The following is a 17,339-nucleotide window of genomic DNA, read 5'->3' as shown; positions in this document are numbered from 1 at the left end:
CCAGGGACGCTGTGCTCTGGATCATTTTTTATTTGCTTCATCGGGCTTCACTGCAGCCCAATCCCTGGTTTGTGTCACAAATGGCACACTATTACATTTTTAGTGCACTACTTTTGACCAGGGAATCCCATAGGGTTCTGGTCAAAAGTAGTGTACTATATAGGAAATGGGGTTTGGGACTCAGGCCCCTTGTATAGTGCTGCGGATATGTGATTTATGCTCTGGGCTTCCTCTGAGGGGACCCCTCTGCAGGAATGAGAAAGCCATCATGGTGTTGTTTACCTTGATCCTGGTTCGCCTTTTTCGCTCAGCCTCAGCATCTGACAGGGTCAGAGAAATGGGATGAAAGCTGTGTATGCCCCTGTCATTCCCTCTATACATAAATAGCATGGAGACATGTTTGTTTGGTCGTACCGGAGCATGAAGGTCAGTGACATTGTGGCGTCTTGCCCCTAAAGCCTTGAGCTTCTTGGACTTTGGGTCCCATTGTCTCTGGCGGCAGTACACTATTGTTAGCCAGTGAAATTAGAAGCGCGTCAGACATCACCATACAACCTGAGGACCTATGCTATTGCTAACTGCTGACATACCAGTACAACTAGGGCCTAGTTCAAGAGAGCATTACCTAAGATATTTATAACTAACCCAAGATAGACCACAGCCTGTCGTTTCCAGTAGGAGCAAATGAATCATAGTGGGCAGAACAATCAAGTAGGTGGGCAGAGCCGAGCACAAGCTAGTGAGATCATTTTGGCACGTTCTAGCATTTATCTGCATATTTCCATTAGGGTACTCCAACACTGTGAAGTGCGAGTGTGCGATAACAAAATTTGCCCCTGCACTCCTATAACGCAATTTTTTAAAACTAAATGGTCAAATCTACAAAACGCAATCCACTCGGTTTGTTACAAATTCTAGTTTTGGAAACAGAACTGTATGGAGGTCAAATATTTAATCGATGAGAAAATTAGCAGAATGTCGGTCAAAATCCATCGCGCTCCTTCTTCTCCCAAATGCCGGCCACTGAGCTTCCTCTCCTCACCATATTTGGTAGTGAGTGGAAACGCCAACCGTATGCTTTACATTTAAACATCTGGTGAAACATTTGGGTCATCTGTAGTGTTACATTGCAACAAAAAACCATGCCTACCACTTAATTGCAAATAATTTTGTTAAGATGTCTTGGTTTGTTGATTATATACGGTGCATTCGGAAAGTCTTCAGACCCCTTGACTTTTTCCACAAACAGCCTTATTCTGTTTTTTCCCTCAATCTACCCACAATACCCCATAATGACAAAGCAAAAACTGGTTTTTAGAAATGTTTGCAAATGTAAAAAAAAGCCAGAAAAAACAAATATATGCAATATCACATTTACATAAGTATTCAGACCCTTTACTCAGTACTTTGTTGAAGCACCTCTGGCAGTGATTACAGCCTCGAGTCTTCTTGGGTGTGACGCAACAAGCTTGGCACACTTGTATTTGGGGAGTTTCTCCCATTTTTCTTTGCAGATCCTCTCAATCATTGTCAGGTTGAATGGGGAGCGTCGCAGCACAGCTATTTTCGGGTCTCCAGAGATGTTTGATCAGGTTCAAGTCCGGGCTCTGGCTGGGCCACTCAAGGACATTGAGACTTGTCCCGAAGCCACTCCTGCGTTGTCTTGGCTGTGTGCTTAGGGCCGTTGTCCTGTTTGAAGGTGAACCTTTACCCCAGTCTGAGGTCTTGAATGCTCTGGAGCAGGTTTTCATCTCTTTACTTTGCTCCGTTCATCTTTCCCTTGATCCTGACTAGTCTTCCAGTCCAGTTCCACCATGCTTCACCGTAGGGGTGGTGCCAGTTTTCCTCCGGATGTGCCGCTTGGCTTTCAGGCAAAATGGTTCACTCTTGGTTTCATCAGACGAGAGAATCTTGTTTCTCATGGTCTGAGAGGTGCCTTTTGGCAAACTCCAAGCGGGCTGTCAATGTGACTTTTACTGAAGAGTGGCTTCCGTCTGGCCACTCGACCACAAAGGCCTGATTGGTGGAGTGCTGCAGAGATGGTTGTCCATCTGGAAGGTTTTCCCATCTCCACAGAGGAACTCTGTCAGAGTGACCATCGGGTTCTTGGTCACCTCCCTGACCAAGGCCCTTCTCCCCCGACTGCTCAGTTTTGCCGGGCGGCCTGCTCAAGGAAGAGTCTTGGTGGTTCCAAACTTCATCCATTTAAGAATGATGGAGGCCACTGTGTTCTTGGGGACCTTCAGTGCTGCAGACATTTTTTGGTACCTTTCCCCAGATCTGTGCCTCGACACAATCCTGTCTCGGAGCTCTGTGGACAATTCCTTCAACCTCATGGCTTGGTTTTTGCTCTGACATGCACTGTCAACTGTGGGACCTTTATATAGACAGGTGTGTGCCTTTCCAAATCATGTTCAATCAATTGAATTTACCACAGGTGGACTCCAATCAAGTTGTAGAAACATCTCAAGGATGATCAATGGAATCAGGATGTACCTGAGCTTAATATCGAATCTCATCGCACAAAGTCTGAATACTTATGTAAATAAGGTAATTCTGTTTTTTATTTTTTAATACCTTTGCAAAAATGTCAACCTGGTTTTTGCTTTGTTATTATGGGGTATTTTGTGTAGATTGATACATTGTTTTTATTTAATCGATTTCAGAATAAGGCTGTAACAAAATGTGGAGAAAAGGACGGGGTCTGAATACTTTCCAAATGCACTGTAGGTCCAAGTTCTCATCAACTAGGCTAAGTTAAAAAAGTAGTTCATCAAAAGTCTGGCTGTCTCTCATCAGATAAACCAGAGACAATGAAGATGTATATTACAGTAGAACGAGCAGAGTGGGGAAATGCCCATGGGTCAGGGTTGTTTTATTCAGCAGTGCAGAATGAAGGATGACCTTTGCACTGGCAGCCTAGGCTCATGTTTAATTTCTATCCGTCCCCTCTCCTGTAAGGTGATTGCGTTCTATTTAGATTCAAACTCTTCTCTCCTGTTGACATGCAAATACACCCTCCTCTCCCATAATATTACAGAGTTTTTAAATGCTGAATTTATTTTTGAGTGAGTTGTGGTCCAAATGTGTTAACGCCTTTTGCTTTGTGTGGATAATTTAAGTTGCATGTTAAAGCTATATGCAAATGAGGTTTTCCTGAGACACTGTTTGTATCTCCCACCTTAACACTTGTTTGGAACCAATAAATATTATTTTAGCAAGGGAAACTGTGAAGGCCACACAAAGTAAATAGGTGTTTTTTGTGTAATTGCCAGTTTTTAAAATTTTTTTTATTGCCGTTATGACTTGAATGTTTCATATTTTGGGCTGATGTAATAAATATTGGTTTTGAAAATGTAATAGACAACTCAAACTTCATAGTCCACACTACAATCAGATTATTTATTTTTTACAAAGAAATAGGCCTAGGGTCTGTCTTTTGTTCCTTAAAATCACATTTGGGAGAATTGCAAATCTAAATACTGTTGACAATTTGTATCTCCCATTTTTAGGAAAAGCAGCCCAAGAAATATGTTTACTGGTATGTTTACGTAACAAAATGTGTGAGGCCTTGCTGTAGCCTGAAGCGTTTTCCTCAGGCCCTGTATAGATTTGAGTAGCATCTTGGGTGACAATGGAGCATTAGGCTGAGCATGCAGATGCTTTTAGTGGTCCTCATTGTTCCAGGCTGAAAGCAGTAGCAGTTAGCTTTTTGTCTTGCCTCTCACATGCGTGTCATCTGCATTATGTATATCATGACTGGAAAAGGCTCCATCCAATCAGAGACCACTGATGGAGGTCTGGTGTCTCCTATTTCCTCTCTCTCTCCTGTGGTTTTACCTGGTCTTCTTTCTCTGCCTTTCTCTCTTTCTGTCTCTCTCACACACTCACTCTCACCTCATGTCTTTTTCTTCCCTCTGCCTCCTCTCTCGGTGTATATCTGACTCTCTGCGCCTCTTTTTCTCTCTGTGAATATGTAGATGGGCTACACAAAGTATTCTAACTAGATTGAATTAAATACAGTTATTGTATTGAAACACATTCTGTACTGGAATATACGATGTTTTTGGTCACATACACATATTTAGCAGATGTTATTGCGGGTGTAGCGGAATGCTTGTGTTCCTAGCTCCAACTGTGCAGTAATATCTAACAAGGCACAACAATACACACATCTAAAAGTAAAAGAATGGAATTAAGAAATCTATTATTAGGACGAGCAACGAGCATTGACTAAAATACAGTAGAATATGATGCAGTATATACATATGAAATGAGTAAAGCATATTAAAGTGGCCAGTGATTCTATGTATATAGGGCAGCAGCCTCTAAGGTGCAGGGTTGAGTAACTGGGTGGTAGCCGGCTAGTGATGACTCCGTTTCACAGGAGCTATCAGCACCATAGTACCATTTCCCACTTTTGATTCAACAGAAATTGTGCAATAACACTATTGCTCCGTGGCCCTCATATTTCCTCTTCTCCCTTATTAGCAACAGATAATCATTGTGATGTAGCCTGCGGGAGGAAAACAGTTGAGCAAATGGTTTAGGAGTAAACGAGAGGAGAGAGATGGGAATGTATGTTATGTACAGTAATAACACTGTGATTATCTCTAACCAGCATTGGCTGGCCAGTTGCCATACCCTTCTCTCCATGTTTTTGGGAAGTGCACATTAAGAGGAATCATTCCCATGAACAGTTTCTGGTGTAATGGACCTCTAAATATATCCAGTTAACAGTTCATATGGAACTGCTGTAATGAGAGTTATCATTCTGGAAGGTAACATTGAGAATTATTCTCCTGGTATAAGCAAAACCTGAAGGTTACTTAAAGCTAGATTCAGGGGGATATTTTGAGTATGCTTAAGAAGCTGCGCTGTTGTCTAAATCCACTACAACACTGCAAATATTTGGTTTGGCATCAGAGTTAATTGTTTTGAAAGAAACGCTGTAGTATTGGGATTAGTATGGTCTTGTTTGACTTTAGTGCCAGCGCCAAGGCTATTGGTGCTGTTGAAATGGGGCCCCTTCCTAAGTGGTTTTGTAGGTACCAACATACTTATTACTTAGTCTCGTGTCAGCCTCCCTCAAAGGCTAGCAACGGATTGACGGATTAATGAAGTACCCCGCCTGTCTCTCTCTCCTCTCTCCTCTCTCTCTTCTTCTCCTTCTCTCTCCTCTCTCTTCTTCTCCCTCTATAATTAAAATGTGCAGGGTTCCATATTTTATGGCTAATGTCTGGTGTTGACGTGGCCAGGAAAGGCTGCAGGCCCAGGAATGTGTTGTGTGATGGATACCAGTTTGTATGGAACATGTGGGATTCCTGTTTGCAGGCCCCCGCGTTCCCTACGTTCCGCCCCTGGATCACTCCAAATGGAAATGATCTGCCTCCACTAGCTCCACTGCGCTCAGAACCCGCACTAGCTCGCTAACGCCGCCGCGAAGGACAAATGCATTTCTTCCAACATTTGTCACACTGAACTTCCACATCATTCATCAGAGTTCATTTGCCTCCCAAACTACCCCCTCCCCCCTCCATCTTTGTTCACGGTAAGCATTTGATATGCGTTTTCGGCAGTCGATGTGAACAGAATTACTTTTTGGCGTGAAGGTCTCCTCTCCTAAAAGATGTATGCTCCCAGAGGAATGATGAAGACCAAACGCTCTGCCTTTTGTATTTTGTGGGTCGTTCTTAAGAAAGGAAGGAAAAAAAAAAAAAAGATTATTTTCCCGCTGTTATGAACACAGATGGATCTGCTGTGTGGATTGAGATGATACGTGCCCTTGCATACTAGGTCAAAAATGTGATTACAGCTTGGGCTGTAAAGGACTAAATGTTATGTGGCCTAGCTGTGACAGACAGCCAGCCAGTTCTGAGGAGGAGGTGTTTTGTTGCAGCAGGGCTCGGGGATAGAGCAGTGTAATGTGTCACCCACTGTGGCAATGCCAAAGTGGTCTGAAAGGCTGAGAGATGCTGTCCATTTTGAACCAACGTGAAACAAATGGGAGTTTTGTCTTGCGGGGTTGTAGTTCATTTCCCTTCTGAGTAGGGCTTGAAGTCCTACAGTTAAAAAACGTGTGTCAATATAGTGTATAGGCTATGTATAAACTAGCTTACTGCATTTGGCTAACACTTTCATACGTTTTAGGGAATTAACATTTTGACTTTTCTTATAAATAGTACTGTAATGTAACTTCCCTGTCAATTACAAACAGCATGTGGACCAGGAAGAGTACCTGCAGCTTTGGCTGTAGCTAATGGGGTTCCTAATAAAATACATCAACAAAAAATAGCTTTTATCTTTTGAACAAGACCCAAGGAGCACATGGTTTCATTTGTCTGGCAGCACGTGGTACAAACTAGGGGCTTATTACAAACACACAGCCGGAGATGAATGGTTCAACCAGATTTGACTCCCTTGTGCTAAAACATTGAGACGTTCCCTGTACAACACGTGCGGTGCGTTTTTATTATTTTGATTTTCTTTTCTTCTTTCTGCTTTCCCAGGTCACATCCTCTCATGGCAACTCTGTCAGTCTATGACCTCCCTCACCAAAATACTAAGAGGCCTGTTTGATCATGATTGGAGGCGTTAGTTATTAGAGTTTGGGGAGTGTGAGGGGGGGGGGGGGAGTGCTCTTTTTAAAGTCGCCTCATTCCTTTCATCATAGCACACTGTGTCTCTCCAGCACTCTGTCAGATGTGTCCCAATCGAACGTTTCCTGCATTAGAAAGCCGTGGCACACGGAGCCCTTCATCACTGTCTAGGAAGGGAGGTAGGTAGTGGACGGCAAGGCCGGAAAGGACAGACCGACAGACAAACGCAGGCAGAATTGTAGGTCTGTCGGTCTCTCTGCCGTGCCGTTTGATGCTCAGTGGAGCCGTCCTGGCATTTCAGCTGAACTGTGGATGTTACCAGTGAACTAAAGATGCATCCAGCCATGCTGACCTGAGACACTTTCCAATTTCCCGACCATCCTCCTCCTCCGCTGTATCAACCAGCCGCTACAGGGAGCTATTATCCTCGCAGGCAGGCAGACGCACAGAAGTGTATACAAAAAAAGACCCTCAAATAATTCACTTCTGCTGGGTGAACTCGGAAGGGGATTGGGAGTGAGGTGGGGGTGAAGTTTATATATTTTTTTCTCTCTCTCTCTGGCTCTGTAATGTGCTGATCAGGTCGGATTATCCCCTTCCGCCTTTTTAACATCCCCTTCCATCCATCGATTCCCTCCGTGCCGCAAATCACGCCGGCTCAACAGTGGCCGAGCGATTTGTCCAGTGTAGCAGAAGCCTCGTTAATTGTGTTCAGTGGACGCGGTGGACACTGGTGATTTTTGTGTCGGTAAAAAGAATCTGCCAGTGTCACCAGGCAACCATGCAGAGCGCCAGGGCAAGACGCTGCTCACGCTTCAAGAGATTGTTTTTGTCCCGAGTCAATGTCGGGGGCTACAGCTAATCATTACACCATTTAAGGTCATAGAGAATGAATGCAATGCATCCACGGGCCACGGTTATCACATAAACTAGAGTGTTAGGCTTATTCCTCCATTACTTATGTGTCTTATTTATTTCTCTTATTTATTTATGTGTAAAGTAGGTATAAACACTGGTAGCTGGGATCCCGGGACCACTCTTCACGTTTCCTGAAAAAATTTAATTACGAGACCCGGGAAATTACAACATTTTCCCCACCGATGTCACACTATTGAAATTCCACGAATTACACAACATATGCAGCAGCAGATTGGCAAGCAAATGTATGGCACGTTATCCAAACAGGTTGTCGCATGGAAGCCTTTTTATTTACTTCACACAGTCGTCATAAATTCCAAGCACATGCATAATTGACACTGCCAGACTGCACATGAGACCTGAATTAGAGTTGTTCTCATCAGAACTGAAAATTCTATCCCGGTCCGATCCAAGCCCGGTGAGCTGAAAGCCAGAGCCCAGGCCTGGTACGACATCACAGAAATTAAATGAGCCTGAACACACACAGTCAGATTTCTACAAAACAGTAGGCAAAATTAGATTTAAACTGGGGTTGAGAACAACACAGTGGGTGGCAGCGGAGAGAAGAGATGAGGAAACAGCCATTGGGCCTAGAAAAAGTACAGAGAGAGGAACACTCACCTTTAGTTATGATCAACTGATTATGAACATTTTGGAATGAAGTCGGCTAATGAAGGCATCTATCAAATTCTTGCTTATACTGAAACTCCCAAAGTAATATGCAACTGTTATACTACACTGAACAAAAATATAAACGCAACATGCAACAATTTTAACCAGTTTACTGAGTTACAGTTCATATAAGGAAATCAGTCAATTGAAATAAATGAATTTGGCCCTAATCTATGGATTTTACATAACTGGGCACGGCGAAGCCTGGCTCCAATGGGGGGCCAGGCCTAGCCAATCAGAATTAGTTTTCCCCCCCAAAAAGGCCTTTATTACAGACAGAAATACAACCCAGTTTCATCAGCTGTCCGTGTGGCTGATCTCCGATGATCCCGCAGGTGAAGAAGCCAGATGTGGAGGTCCTGGGCTGGTGTGGTTTCTTGTGGCCGGTTGGTCGTACTGCCATATTCTTTAAAGCGACGTTGGAGGCCGCTTATGGTAGAGAAATGAACGTTCAATTATATGGCAACAGCTTTGGTGGACATTTCCTGCAGTCATCATGCCAATTGCACACTCCCTCAACGTGAAACCTCTGTGACATTATGTTGTGTGACAACTGCTTATTTTAGTGGCCTTTTATTGTCCCCAGCACAAGGCGCACCTGTGTAATGATCATGCTGTTTAATCATCTTGATATGCCACACCTGTCAGTTGGATGGATTATCTTGGCAAAGGAGAAATGCTCACTAACTGGAATGTTATCAAATTTGTGCACAAAATTGGAGAGAAATAGACTTGTGCTTATGGAAAGTTTTTTATTTAAACTCATGAAACATGGGACCAACACTTTACATGTTGCCTTTTATATTTTTGTTAAATTTAAAGCAATAGTCATGTGTGGGGTCACCTAGATGATAATTTCAGCACCCTCATCGCGCTGCTTTGAGACAATCAATGTCGGATCTTTGTTTTCACTGAATCTCCGTTTTGATATTTGGTAACAATTAGGCAGGGGAAATTGTTAGCTAAATGAAGGTGTGTGCTAATGATCGTTTTTATACAACTGGATTTTGCTCTTCACTTTGTCCTACTCCCGACCAAAAATCAGCGATTTTTTTTGTTTCACAGAATCTGTCTGTATGGTTAATTCATCTCTGGCTGGACAAGTGGAAGTGATAGCCCATTTGTGCGTTTGCTCATCAATCACTGATCAGGAACATTTAGGCTACATTATTTTCTGATTTACCTATTGACTCACTCACATGGTAGCCTTTATATAGCCATATATAGTGCATAGGCTATTTTCCTATCGTACCAATCCCACTGAAACCCAAAATCCAGACTCTTGTCTTGCAAGAAAAATCCTAACTTTATTCTGTAATCCATAGCTTGGATTATCAAAGCACCTGCCTATGCAGGTCAAAATACAGTTCTTAACATTCTTTGCGCTGTGTCGTACTGCTGCCCATATGAGTGTCAGTAGAGAATGTGTGATCAACAAACGGTATGAGAGTAGATATGGATATTTATTTTAACCGAGTTGGTCCCCGTTAAGAGATCTTGATATTTAAACAATTTCCTCTCTTCATCTCCCCGTTATTCATGAGCTGATCTGCTATCTGTATAATCAACTCGATTTTGCCAAATAGGAGATATTCTGTCATTCGTTGGAGGTTATCTAGCGAGCTTAGCAACTTTGATAATTTGTTTTTTGTTTGACTACCGTTAGTTTGTATGATTTCGAAAACGCTATGGCCTATTCGGGGTGCGTCCTGAGAGCGTTCTGTGTCCAGATAGCCTAGGTATTCTGCTGAAATGCACTGAATTAATTGAGGTACATAACGCTTTGAATTTATAAACGGCCTGTTTCGCAATTCACAACCATGTCATTGGCGATCAAAGTTTACTCTATCTTTACTAAATATCAGTTTCACTTTCTGTGAAAGCTTTACAATGTGGAACAGCGACTATCTCATTTTGGAAGAACCCTGAGTAACCATATCTTGGGTTTTAAAGCTTTAAATGGATTTATTTCCCGGCACTCTCTGAATAAACATGAATTATTCCCTTTGTTGAAATTTGGTTTATTTTCGGGAAAATATGAATCCCTAGTGTAAAGTGACAGAGGTGTGACATACAGCAGGGCTGTAATTAGTGGAACAGGCATGTTCATCCCAAATGGCACCCTATTCTCTATATAGTGCACTACTCTTGACCAGGGCCCTGGTCAAAAGTAGTGCCCTACATAGGGAATAGGGTGCCACTTGAGACACACACAGAGTGCATGGTGAGAGGCTAGTAGTGTAGTGCGGTAGCATGCAGCAGCTCTCTAGCTGACTTTGAATGGGGTCAAGGCATTCTGTATTATACCCTTCCTGGAGATCTTTAGCAGCCCTGCTCCTTCCATTAGCTGGAGAAGATGTTGTGTCCGTCGGCAGTCTGAATACTGCTAGTCCATGCTGATGACTCTGTTGTGGGATTATCACTGTTTAGCATCAGCCATCTGTTATGCTGGGTTGGACCGATGACACACCGACACACACACACCGAACCGACACACACTGACCAACCTGGCTACACCAGGAGGGCAAGGCTTACACACACACATACGCGGATACACACTGACCAACATATACACACATACATACACACACACACACACACACACACACCGAACCGACACACACTGACCAACCTGGCTACACCAGGAGGGCAAGGCTTACACATACGTGGATACACACTGACCAATATATACACATACACACACACACACACACACACACACAATTGCAGGGAGCACAGACATGGCATTTTCCACCGTAACCAACAGGCCTAATGAGCTCATGGCATTTCAGTGATCAGTGGCATTTGGAGGTGTGTGGGATTTGCACCTTGTTTTCATTAAGAAAAAGATGGGTCTGTTTTTATAAGCACATCAAATTGTCTGAAGGAAGGAGCATATCTTGTTGTTTGCGGCATGACATGCACTCCAGGCAGAAAGCTGCATTGTGGGAAGGGTGATATCTGCAGAACGTGACTGATTTTAGGCAGATCCATTTCTCCTATAAATCCTCTCCTGTACATTAGCATGGCTTCTATGGGATCTGCAGCCTGCTGTTAGTAATGTGTGCATTGTGTGTGCTGCTGCGTTTGGCATGCCGTCAGGGGCTCAAGATGAGTTGCATATGCACACTCCAAAGTCAGATTAATTTCCCTGCTCACATGGAGGTTCTATAGCACCTGGAATACCAGCGCCACTGTGCCATGCACATTAATAACCTATAAAAATCAAGCTAAACCCAGTGCTAAGTTCTGATCATTAAGGCAGGATTGGCCTCTCATGTCTAGAAAATGCTTGATTTTTAATTTTTGTAATTATCGTCTTTGCCATCGTCTCATTCATGTTTCGTTTTCAATTTCCTCAAATGTACGTTTAGTAAGTAATGGGGTTTGAGGGATTGTTTTAAGGGAACATTTTTCTGATTATTTCTGTAGACAGTTTTTCTGTTCTAGACAGAGAGAGGCCCCAGAGAGACACGTCTGTTGTCTTGTGCAGCAGAAATGAATTGCCCAAGAGGAAATTATTTCTGCAACATTTCACAATAGAATAGAGAAGTGGGCAGACATCAAGGAAAGATTAAAGTGTGTGTGTGTGTGTGTGTGTGTGTGTGAGTCAGACTTGACTTCCATTTAAATATAATCTAGTATCTAATGTAGGATCATTTCATATTTGATTTGGGTTATTTAGCCTACCTTATATTAAATCTAAACTATATTTGTTGGTTCGTTCGATCTTCATGCAATTGAGAATAAATGATCCTCCCGTAAACAATAGGCTAGATTGTTTCTTTTGATAGCTTTTTAAAGAGTACTGTTGTAATTATTAAGTATAAATTAGAAGGGTTTTGATTCAACTATGGACACCTAGACACAATGCATCATGGCCTTTCCAGTGGCGCACGGCGGCAGCTTTCATGTCATTCGCGTCGTCTCGTAAGTGTTGTCGGTGGGGTGGCGAGGAATGACGTTACTTAATATTCAGCGGATAGCTTTGTCTCCCAGATGTAATCACCAGCAGGCCTAGCTGCCTCCGCTGCAGAGGACAGTCACCGGGGAGATTTAGAAATAGTTTGTCTAATGATACAATAACAAAGATGCCAGGGCTGTTAAACACTTGTTAAAGGGGCTTTTCGGATGTGGTCTTTTGTGAAACACCACAAAGGGAAGTGGCATAAATCATGGAAAAGCTGGGAGATATAGGGGTGATGAAATCATGAAAGACTACTAAAGAATCGCCCTGTCTATGTCTTCATTTGGATGATGGGCAGAGCTACTGTGGTCTGTGTCAACAGAGAGATGGCTTAGTGATAGCTCTGCAAATCTACCCACTGAGTCACTATTAGTGTTTTAACTGTACATTTAAGAGGAACACTGCTGCGTTGTAAGCTGGGAATTATTTAAATGATTCCTGTGAAAACTGTCCATGTTAAAGCGTTAATATTCTCATTAGCGATGGAAGTCTTGAGTGGCACCAGTTTTACATTTTATATAAAACACTCCGGTATACCCAAGAGGGTCTTGTGTTTGTCTCTCTCTCTGTGTGTGTGTGTGTGTGTGTGTGTGTGTGTGTGTGTGTGTGTGTGTGTGTGTGTGTGAAAGCTCTCTGTGGGTTTGTTTAGGAGATTCTCTGGCCAGTAGCCTTAGCTAACCGGAGATATTGTTGAGGGGGTAATTAACATGTGAGAGGGGGTGAGGCTCAGTTGGGGGGGGTGGGAGTGTTTGGGTTTTTTCCACCTCTTTTTCTTCCCCTGCCTTTTGTAAGTGTGTTGATTGGATTGTGTTTGACAGATATGGAGTCAGGAGAGCGGCTGGCCTCCCCATCGCCAGCCCCGTCCTCCCTGCATATCACCACGTCCGCTGTCTCCTCCGTCGGCTCCTCACCGGCCCCTGCCTCGGCCAAGACACCCTCCTCCAAGTGCAGCGTCACCCCCAGCCACGCCGCCCTGGGCTCCCCTCTCACCACCTGTGGTACGTAAACACACACACACACACACACACACACACACACACACACACTGATGCACAGATGAATCACGTTATATGCGAACACATGAGCTAAATTCACCTCTAACTCATCATATTTCATTATTCTCCAACTGCAAATGAAACAAGAAAAGAGCATTCCTGAGTGTTAATTATGAGGGTTCAGTAAGATAAAGAAAGCACCGTCTTCTCACACTTTATTTCCTGACAGTTTGTGGAGAAATGAAAAAGCTTTTGCATTAATCGACACCAGCAATGAAAAATCCTCTGTGTAAGACGTCGCACACCCGCTCTGATGTTTTTTGACAACCTTTAGCACCAGTTTAGCCTGTTGTGATTTGACAGGTCTGTCAGCCAAATAGAGAGTGCTGTGGCCTCCGCTGCCTCGAACATCCTCTGTTTTCTCTGAATACTAATTGTGTCCGACGCCATTATGTGGCGAGCAGCGGTGATGCATAAGCTGTCAGATTACCCTGACCAGTAAATAACATGCACATTTATCAACTGTGATTTGTGTTTTTTCTCCCTATTCTTTCATGATAAGAAATACCAAAAATATTAATTAATGCTGTTACAATAAAGAAGCCATTAGGCATTTTGCTCGGACATTATACATTTTTATCCCCCTACACACCAACCAAACGTGCTCAGAGATTTCTCCAGATAAGCTATTTTGGACGGAGAGCTGGAATTAAATGCAGAAAGCACAGCACCTCTGAAGTTACATTGCGGTTATGAGAATAAAACAAATTTGGTTATTTTAAGAGATTTCTCGTCCCTGCTGGTGGAAAGCAAAGTAAAGATATTACATCTCCTGTGTTGGTTACGCTCTATCTCAGTGATTTAATTACACTTGCATGCTTTACTTGTGGTATTAATTCATGAAATTATACTTGTCTCACGCAGTACTTTTCATATTTGTGAAAGCATTTTATAATGCAATTTTCAGATACTGATTCTCAATCGGCTTTGGATATTACTAACCTTTTTAGGTTGAAATGGGGGAAATAACTTTAATTTCACAGTGCTTTGAATCGATTATGGATTGTAAAATTGTCTTTAAGCTCATACAATGTTCAACCGAAAGAACTTGATTGAAATCTGAAATGAAAAGTGCTCCTTTATATGGAAGTCAAATGGATGATAAGATAAGTAATTGATAGTTCTTTTTCTGTCACAGATTCAATTAAAAAGTATATGTTGGTTGATTTGAACTGACAAGCATGACCCTCCATATTTTATTTTCATGGCAAACTTGTGTAGGCCTAACTAACTAATCTCCACATCATTTAGGCCTACATCAATTTCTCTCCAACAATACCAAGATGTCAGGGAATTATAGGAATTACATGCAGATAATCTAGACCTGACATTATGCTTTTATAGTTACCATTTACAGCATAACACACTTATTTTCATTCTTGTATAAAAAGTGTTTTTTTGTATTTTTTTATACATTTTTTGAAAATGGGAAAGCTGAAATCACATGCTGTAAATTGTAAGCAAGCTGCTTGGAAGAGCTAGAGCACAGGGTAGGTTTATAGACCAGTCACAAACCCAGACCATAAATGTTCCTTATAAGCATAAATTGACTTGAAATTAGATTATAGAACGTAAGTTGACAGTTTCATTTATTTGGGGGATTTAGTAATGTTATGAGGAAATGTGTTCAGTCATCTTTTTGAATTATGCCAATCACCTGGCTGGCACATGGTACTGCCTGTTAGAACAGCAGGTGCAAGCTTCTGTGCACGTCTGTGCTGCTAATTGAGTTTCCATTAAATATGGTCCTTCAGTACTCTAGTCTAGCTGACTGTGAGAGAGGACAACATGCAGGGCTCGTCTTGCCAACACGGACATAGACTGTTGTGAATATTAAAATAATTGAATTGTTCTATTTACCTAGGACAGTCCACTCAATCTCTTGTGGACAGACTACCTAAATATAACTAGTACTGTAGATCTGTCGGCATGCTATAGGATGCATGAGATAACGAGCAGTATTAGTTCCGGGACTTGGGTTTCTGTCACTGGTTAGTTGGACTTATCAGGATTGGGTGAAGGTGTTGCTTAAACTGCTTCGCTTCCACAGATGAGGATAGCAACACTGAACTATGCGTGAGTGCACCAGCTGTTCCAGACTACTGTGAGATTGCTCTCTCTGTAGCCAATGTGAGTAAGACCTTTTAAACAGGTTAACATTCACAAGGCCGCAGGGCCAGATGGATTACCAGAATGCTTACTCAGAGCATGAGCTGGCAAGTGTTTTCACATTTTGACCCAGTCTGTAATACCTACAGTACATGTTTCAAGCAGACCACCATAGACCTGTGCCCAAGAATGCCAATGTAACCTGTCTAAATGACTGTCGTCCCATAGCACTCACATCTGTAGCCATGAAATGCTTTGAAAGGCTGGTCACACCATCATCCTAGATACCCTGGGCCCACTCCAATTCATATACCTCCCCAACAGATCCACAGATGACGCAATCTCTATTGTACTCCACACTGCTCTTTCCCACCAGGACAAAAGGAACACCTATGTGAGAATGGTGTTCATTGACTACAGTTCAGCATTCAACACCATAGTGCCCTCCAAGCTCATCACTAAGCTAAGGACCCCGGGATTATACACCTCCCTCTACAACAGGATCCTGGACTTCCTGATGGGCTGCCCCCAGGTGTTGAGGGTAGGCAACAACACATCCGCCACGCTGACCCTCAACATGGGGGCCCCTCGGGTGCGTGCTCAGTCCCTCCTGTACTCCCTGTTCACCCATGACTGAGTGGCCACGCACGACTCCAACACCATCATTAAGTTTGCAGACACAACGGTGGTAGGCCTGATCACTGACGTGATGAGACATCCTACAGATGGGTCAGAGACCTGGCAGTGTGTTACCAGGACAACAACCTCTCCCTCAACATCAGCAAGACAAAGGAGCTGATCGTGGATTACAGGAAACGGAGTGCCGAGCACATCCCTATCCTCATCAACCGGGCTGCTGTGGAACTAGTCGAGGGATTCAAGTTCCTCGGTGTCCACATCACTAAGGAACTATCATGGTCCACACACATCAACGCAGTCGTGAAGAGGGCACGATAATGCCTCTTTCCCCTCGAGGCTGAAAATATTTGGGCACTCAGATCCTCAAAGATCTACAGCTGCACCATTGAAAGCATCTTGACTGGCTGCATCACTGCTTGGTATGGGAACTGTTTGGCGTCTGACCGCAAGGAGCTACAGAGGGTAGTGTGTTCGGCCCAGTAAATCACTGGGGCCGAGCTTCCTTCCATCCAGGACCTCTACCTGGGACGTCAGAGGAAGGACTGCAGCCACCGAAGTCACAGACTTCTCTCTGCTACCGCACGGCAAGCAGTACGGATGCACCACAAGTCTGGAACCAACAGGACCCTGAACAGCTTCTACCCCCAAGCTATAAGATTTCTTTGGCGAGGGTTGATGCCTTCACCAAACAGAAATCGCAATTTCTACCCCCCCCCCCCAAAACCAAATTGAGCCGCTGACGAAATTACACAAGGTTTTAGTTCTGGGTTAACCGAGATTATCCACTCAGTAACAATTGCCACTGATTTCCCTGGAGTCCTGGGAAGTAGTGAGCAGAGAGAAACAATGGTTGTCTCTAAATACCCATACTAGTGTACTACATACTTAAACTGCATGCTCATTTCGGCATTTGAGCTACAAGAATTCACAAACTCACGTGTTTGACAACAGCTGATAATCAAATTGACTTGATGTACCAGAATGAACGAATGGGAAATTCGACACCAGTGCGCATCAAATGATGCATTCAGAGTACTATTTTTGTAATTTCACATACTAAGGATATAATTACTGTTTGGAAACCTTATTATTTACTATTATGTATTGATTTTTAGTTTGAATATTTTTTTTCACCCTTTATGCGATGCGCAATGCAGAGAACACCAGAAGAATTATCATGGAATTACCATAGTGAATTATTGTAAAGTTTGTTTATGTGTCAATTAATCCCATAAGGGACGGGTTGCCAATTGTCGATTTGACACGAAAATAACAATTCATTAATTCATAAAAATAACAACAAAATCATTCATACTATAAAACAATTTGTTCGCATACAATTTAGTACGCTAGTATGGTATTCGGACATGGCCCTCCCTT

At 42.9% G+C, this 17,339-nt stretch overlaps 1 protein-coding gene across 8 annotated transcripts in view; it reads left to right on the top strand.

Annotated features, from left to right (window-relative positions):
* Positions 1-17,339, top strand: part of LOC106586179 (bromodomain adjacent to zinc finger domain protein 2B) — a 105,532-nt gene that overhangs the window by 43,203 nt on the left and 44,990 nt on the right. For all 8 annotated transcript variants that reach the window (XM_082968899.1, XM_082968902.1, XM_082968901.1 and 5 more), the window contains one exon: positions 12,975-13,154. In XM_082968899.1, the coding sequence (XP_082825025.1) occupies positions 12,977-13,154 (178 nt within the window). In that variant the 5' untranslated portion in view covers positions 12,975-12,976. The remainder of the gene's footprint in view (positions 1-12,974; positions 13,155-17,339) is intronic.

This window comes from Salmo salar, chromosome 25 (genome assembly GCF_965601325.2).
Source record: "Salmo salar chromosome 25, fSalSal1, whole genome shotgun sequence".
Lineage (NCBI taxonomy): Eukaryota > Metazoa > Chordata > Actinopteri > Salmoniformes > Salmonidae > Salmo > Salmo salar.
The sequence above is the reverse complement of the archived record's forward strand: the minus strand, read 5'-3'. Positions and strand labels throughout refer to the sequence as shown.